At 45.0% G+C, this 7121-nt stretch overlaps 1 protein-coding gene across 1 annotated transcript in view; it reads left to right on the forward strand.

The window, feature by feature from the left end:
• The window catches only part of CREB3L2 (cAMP responsive element binding protein 3 like 2), a 124765-nt gene extending 117649 nt beyond the window's left edge, over nt 1-7116 (forward strand). Inside the window, exons 9-12 of the mRNA XM_008055028.1 lie at nt 2391-2490; nt 2727-2853; nt 4679-4895; nt 6712-7116. Coding sequence (XP_008053219.1) covers nt 2391-2490; nt 2727-2853; nt 4679-4895; nt 6712-6787 — 520 coding nt within the window. The 3' untranslated portion in view covers nt 6788-7116. The remainder of the gene's footprint in view (nt 1-2390; nt 2491-2726; nt 2854-4678; nt 4896-6711) is intronic.
• Nucleotides 7117-7121: the final 5 nt, after the last annotated feature.

Below are 7121 nucleotides of genomic sequence, written 5' to 3' on the forward strand. Positions count from 1 at the left end.
CCCATGAATCTGTCCCAGAGCACAGCAAGGACTTTGGGGCTGGCATCACAGGAGGTGGCCAATCCAACCTGTGCCACTCCTGCAGAACCTCAGCTGTGTAGATGAGCACACACAGGCTTGCAGCATGCCACCAGCCCTTTGTTCTGGAAGGCAGCTGTTCTGTGGGCAGGAAGGGGTTTTCTGGGGAAGTCCTGGGAGAAGAGAGAGGTTGGATGAGGAAGAAGAGGTGCTGCGTCATAGGACTAGTTTGTTGCAAACCTTTTCTCTAAGTATAAAATTTGGAGTCCTCGAGCGCTTGGTATTTCTCAGCCTTGAGTAGCATACAAAATGCTTTGAAAGAAAATGGTACTTGAATATATACAAATCTAAGGCAGGTCTAAACTGCATGTGATCATACTTCTATATAACCAGAAGTGAAAAAAAGTACAATTAAGTACAAAAAGACCTCCGCATTAACTAGCATTTAAATTAATGATATTACTCATGGATGAATTTGTGTTGCTTAAATTAAAATCAGGCAAAAATGTGATGTAGATGGAACCACATGTAGAAGCAGGAATTTTGGGGTCCAGAGAGCCTCTGCCCTGTTTGCTGAGGACTGCTTCCATTCTCTCACCACTCCCAGGCCACTTAAACTGCTGAAAGACAGTTGTTCTTATGGCCAGCTGTCCTTAATTTGCTTAAGTTGGGAGAACTTGTTTCATTGGTACTTGCCAAGGAGAAGTTGCAAACTCTGGAGAACATCTGCTTCCTTCTAGCATGGGAAAGCTATGCAGGGTGCTGATTCTAATGAGAAACAAGTTACGTGTGAAAGCCCAGAACTCTTCTGTGAACAAATGACTTGCTGATGAACTTGTGTGGCCCTCTAACATTATTACATCACAGCCCAAATTTTCTGAAAATCCATGAGACTCAAGAAGAAGCATCTACTCATAAAATCTGTCCACTTTGCCATGTGTGTTGGACTTGGGAATAAGGGATAAGGGTGAAGGGGAACTTCAACTCGACCTGCTAACACAAACTCAAACTGGAGGCTGCAACCAAAACTCTGGAGGCTGTGTTGTTAGATCCTCTTCAGTGCCTTCCAGTGTTCAGAATTTGCAAAGAATTTTTACCATCTGCTCTTTCTGTGTCCTGATCTCGCAGAGCAGAGTATATAAGACTGTTCTTATTCCTAAATCTTTGCCTTTTAAGGAGATGCACAGTTGTCCAATTTTAGGGATAAAACATCTTTTTTTCTCTCTCTCATGCTCTCTGCCTTTTCTTGGAAAAGAAGATGGTTCCTAAGACCCCTGGCCCTGGGTGTGAGGGCCCAGTTGGACAGACCTCTTTGCTCTTTGGTATTTTTGCTTTGTTTCTGACTATGGAGGTGCCATGTGCCTTCAAGAGCCACAAGATTAAAGCACCTTCAAGAACCTCAGAGTTGAGGTGCAAGGGGCTGTTGGCTGCCCTGTCCTAAACAGCTGTTCTTGTTTCTCTGCTCTTTACCTTCCTCTCCCAGTCTGCCTTTGAGTGTCTGTTGCTCAGTGATACTGTTGCCATTTCCAACACAGCCTCCACCTCTGGTCATTCCTGGTGGTCAGTTTTTTTTCTCTGCTGGTCAATTTTTTTTTTTTCTCTTTGCTCTTCTCCTTTCTTAAGTCTTTGTGAGTGTTTCTCATCAATTGGCTGAGTTCTTTTAATCAACAGTGACTTAGTCCATTTAGGCTGCTGTAACAAAAATACCAAAAACTGCATGGTTCGTAAACAACAGAAATGAATTTCTTATAGTTCTGGAGGCTGGGAAGTCCAGGATCAAGGTGCTGGCAGATTTGGTGTCTGGTGAAGGCCTGCTTTCCTGTTCATAGAAGGCGCCCCTCCTTATGTCCTCACATGGTAAAACAGAAGAATTCTAGTCTTTTCAGCTCCTTATAAGAGCACTGATCCCATTCATGAGGACCCCAGTCTCATGACTTAATCATCCCCCCCAATGCCCCACCTCCTAATACTGTCACCTCGGGGATTGGGTTTCAATGTATGAATTGTTGGAAGATACAAAATTCAGACCATAGCATCCATCCAATCAGGGTATTCCTTTTCCTTTATTCTCAATGACCGACCAACAAGGCCCAACCTGCCGAGATAATGTGGGCATTTACCTCTTACTCAGAACAGTGCAAGTTCAGGTACAGCTGTTAAGTGTTAAGGCTGATTCTGAGCCCCAGTGAGTTCTGTGACAATGGTGCTAGAAGGTACTGCACATCTTCTTCCAGAGGAAACTGTCCCTCAGTGCCCTGTTCAAATGCAGGCACAAAGTCACAGCACCCTTCCTGGAGCGTGGGGGGAGATCATCACAAAGCATCACTTCCTTCTCAGCTCCCTTCATGACTGTTATTTGTTATCATTGGCAGGACCCTTCTTCAGCAACTCCAGAAACTTCAGACGTTGGTGATGGGCAAGGTTTCTCGTACCTGCAAGTTAGCCGGCACACAGACGGGCACTTGTCTCATGGTGAGTTTCCCAAAGGGGTAGCAGAAACTGCCCCAGCCTGCTCCTCCGTCTCCAGTCTCTCCCAACTTGCCCAGGGCTTGTGCTGTGCCATTGGAGAAACTACACCACTCACTCCAGTGATGTGACCTCTGGACAGAGAGGAGTCTGTCTCCCTGGCTTTCCCAGGCATGGTGGGTCTAAAGCTTTGTTTGTGGAGCCTGGATCCACAGCTCCTGTGTTCTCTCCTTCCCCTGCAGGTCGTCGTGCTGTGCTTTGCTGTGGCATTTGGCAGCTTCTTTCAGGGCTATGGGCCCTACCCTTCTGCTACCAAGATGGCTTTGCCCAGCCAGCATTCCCTGCAGGAGCCGTACACAGCCTCCATTGGTAAGGCAGTGCTCAGAAATGTGGGCATGTCTTGGTTCATTTCTCTATAGCTGGCCCTTCTCAGCTTTCTGAAAGGAATCATATGTGAAAATTCCAATTTTTAAAAAGTGGCAAAAGTGAAGCCAGTTCATTTGAAGGGAAGAAAGAGGCATATGAGTTCTGGCACCAGGTTGCTGGCATCCCCACTGGTCCGTCACTCACTATACTGAGGCATCGCTAGGAATTCTCTAGAGCTTCATGGAGCACAGTTTGCAAACTGCTGTTCTAGACTGTGTTTCCTGATCAATTCTGACATCCTCTTTTACAGTTCTGATAAGGAGGAGGGAAGTAGATGGGGGAAAGGAAGAGGATTATGCTTTCTGTGACATTTCAAGAGAACTTCTGTGTTTCTGCCTCCACTGGGTGAAATTGTTTGTGACCATAGTAAGAGTTTGTAAAATGAAATTAAACCATCAGTTTTTCTTACAAAACATTATTATTTAGATGTATATATTCATCTAACACTCATGGAGACATGAGTGTTAGATGAATATATGATAGTCTCACCTGGATCAATGATCTCTTATAAAAATGTAGGAGATAAGGGGTGGTGATTAAGGAACATGTACACGAACACACATGCTAATAGGAATGAATGTGGAGTTAGGGGGTGCAGTCATGCCCTCTTCTCTAAGGTTTGCCTTCTAAGGTTTCTGTTACCTATAGTCAACTGCAGCCCGAAAATAGATGAGTATAATACAGTAAGAGAACCTGAGTGAGAGAGACCACATTCATGTAGTTTTTATTACAGGATATCATTATAATTGTTCGATGTTATTGTTTGTATTGTTAATCTGTTAATCAGAGGTATGCGTGTATGTATAGGAAACTCACCATGAGCTTGCACTGTTCTGAGTAAGAGGTAAATGCCCACATTATCTTGGCAGGTTGGGCCTTGTTGGTCAGTCATTGAGAATAAAGGAAAAGGAATACACAGATTGGATGGATGCTATGGTCTGAATTTTGTATCTTCCAACAATTCATACATTGAATTCTATGTACTGTCCTCGATCTCAGGCATTCACTAGGAGTCTTGGGACATGTCCCCTGTAGATAAGGGGCTACTGTGCTGGATCTGGGATAGGGACAATTGTGCCATTCTGAAATGTCTGTGGTCTTTGCCAGGCAGGTGTATCCCTGCCAGGTGTATGACAGAGGGCTGGCATGCCAAGCAAATGACTTCAGTGGCCTCTTGGGAAATTCTTTTTCCACAGAGGACTATATCTAAATTTAATTGGAAGCCAATGGGAGCATTGTTTCTAATTCATGGAAGATTACTACAGAGCCATCTAGCTGTGTGACTGTCCTATAAAACAACAGAGACTGTCTCTGCCTTTGATTTATGGCTTTGGCTTTGTGTCTTCTCTCTGGTAGCTAAATGAAAATGCCCTGTAACTCATCTCCCTGGAAATGTTTTTTCTTTTAGCTGCGTCTGGACATCTCTAAGTATTAACTCCTATTCTCCATGAATCGTTTTCCCTAGATGCTTATGGATGGGTGAGGAGGGGAGTTTTATTTTCAAAGCATTGGGGGTGGTAGTTTGCTTTGTGTTTATTTGCTTTTTGTATTGTTCTTCCAGCACTGTATAATTGGTATAATTTTTCATTGCACAAGCTCTGAAACCCTGAAGCCTTTATAGCAAGCCAGATCCAGTTGGCACTCTCAGTCCTGGGCAACAAGAATATAGGAATTGTCATCAGCCACCAGCCCTGAGCTTCTGGAGAGAGGGGACTGTTGGACCCCTGTGGTCTTTTGCTAACACCTTGTTGCTCTGCTCTGTCCTCAGTGAGATCCAGGAACCTGCTGATCTATGAGGAACATTCTCCCCCAGAGGAGCCATCCAACCCAGCCTCTGCCGGGGAGGTTGGGGGCTGGGATAGAGGTTCCTCTCTGCTAAGGGTGTCAGGGCTGGAGTCCAGTCCGGATGTGGATCTTCCCCATTTCATCATCTCAAATGAAACCAGCCTGGAGAAGTCAGTGCTCTTGGAGCTACAAAAGCACCTGTGAGTCATAGAGACACAGCATCAACTTCTCTAGCGCACTGTTGGTGGGTTGTGAGTCAGCAACCTGGAGTGCGGGAAGTGGGCTCTCCTAGTCCCAGTCTAGTCCCTGGCCCACTTGGGGCCTGTATCCAGGACCTGGAGCTCAGGAGCATCTGTTGCTGGCCAGCAACTGCCGTGAGCAGGGATGGGACAGGGACTTAGCATGTGTGCCCCCGTGTCTGCCGCATCAGTGGGGAGCTGGCCGTGGTGGCTCCAGGAGTTGGGCAGGGGCTGGAATCCCTCCTCCCACTGTTTCTGCTTTCCCCTCCAAGTCCCAGGAAGGAAAAGCAGTGTGTGTGCTCGCTATGCAAATCCCTCTTCGAGGCATGTTCTCTAGCTTCCTTCCAACTAGTGAGTAAATATTGTGTTTTGTGTCCACATATGTGTATGGTTTTAAAAGCACATATATTTTGTAACTATATACTTATATATTTATATTGAAGGACACTGTTGAGAGGCACTGGGCATGTATGCATTCCATCTTGAAATGATCTGCATTTTTCTCCAATTCTCCATGAGTTGATGCTCTTAGCTAGTTCTGAGGACAGAGCCTTTTGTAGTAATACATGGTATTGTAATTGTGGTAGGGGAGGCCCCTGGGTCTGCATGCAGGCTTCTGGTTGTGTGCAGTGTGTTGGTGATTTTGCTGAACTCTGCTCCTGTGAGTTATTTTAAGCAACAGCCTCCCAGAAATAATCCTGTTCCATTATAAGTGGAAATGACTTTGTTTCCAATTCTTCAACTTTCGTCCTCTTACCCTGCAGGGGAAGGTTCATAGCTATGTACTCTTAAATGGGTACATCAAACATGTGTATTTAGCATGTATAGTGCTTGCTATTTTACGTACTTTCAGATATGATGCAGATTGAGTATCCTTTATCTGAAGTGCTTGTGCCCATAAGTATTTCAGGTTTTGGATTTTGGAATATTTGCATTATGCTTACCAGTTAAGCAGCCCTAATCTACAATCTAGTATGCTTCAATGAGCATTTCTTCCTGTAAGTGTCATGTCAAGCACTCAAAAAGTTTGGGATTTTGGATTTCAGATTTTTGGGTTAGGACTACTCAGCTGGCATTTTATAGAGCCTTTTAACTACCCCAGGTGGTAAGGCATTTGTATTATTCTCATTTTAGAGAAGATATGGGGCTGACATTGGAGACTTAGAAGACTCGGCTACCTGGTTACTTAGCTCATGATGCCAGTGTCTCTCCTGTTCTCCTGGCTGTTGAAGGCCCCCTGCAAATCCCATTTGTTCTGTGATGTCGCCCAGATAACAAAGCCTCCTAGTCCTCCTCTGAATGTCTATACACTATCTAGGCTGTTATACCATTTTAATCACGTATCTGTTTCCAGTTATAGATTTATTGTTATTTTAAATGAGTTCATTGTTAAACATCTTTGGATTATTAGCTCTTCTAAACCAGGAATCAACCCTCATCCTTTTATCTTCTCCTTCCCAGAATTTAGCATAGAGCTGGACGTCTGTAGTAAATACACGAGTCTAATGCAGTTCATAACAAATCCATATCTAGCCATCATGCTTACCATCTAGTTTGGGATGCTTGCTCTCAGGTGGGGATAAAGCAGGAATATGGACCGGTAGAGGGGCTGGTACCAGGGGACTCTGGGGACAGAGAATTGCAACTAGGAGGGAAAAGGAGGAGAAACAGTCGAATGATTGTATCACACCACAAAGCAAATTACAAACTACAAAAAGGAAATTGTAGTTACCAGCTGCCTGCTAATCCTTCTCTTTTCCTCTCTGTGCCTTTACAGGGTCAGCACCAAACTGGAGGGGAACGAAACACTAAAAGTTGTAGAACTTGACCGAAGAGTGAACACCACCTTCTAAAGAGGCTGTCTGTAACCCTCCCTTCCATTAACTCTACTTTCATGCCCCAAACCACCTTTGCCATAAGCGTTTCCTCTTTGCCACCAGATCTGACAAAGACATGGACAAGCAATTGTAGCTTCGGAGGGGAGGCCAGCCTGGGACTATGCCCCAGTGAGTGCTTCTCCCTTGTCCATGCCCCTCCTGTGCAGAAAGGAGCCCTCATCCCACCCTCCCTTTCTCATACTGCCATAGGAGATGATTTTAGGGGAAGGGGTAGCAGGAGCCAGTTAGTTTCCATCAATAGTGCCAAAAAAGATACTGCCTGATTTATGCCTGTGAGGTGTGACAACCC

The sequence above is a fragment of the Carlito syrichta genome, unplaced genomic scaffold, assembly GCF_000164805.1.
Source record: "Carlito syrichta isolate Samal-C Ts95f unplaced genomic scaffold, Tarsius_syrichta-2.0.1 Scaffold301636, whole genome shotgun sequence".
Classification (NCBI taxonomy): Eukaryota; Metazoa; Chordata; class Mammalia; order Primates; family Tarsiidae; genus Carlito; species Carlito syrichta.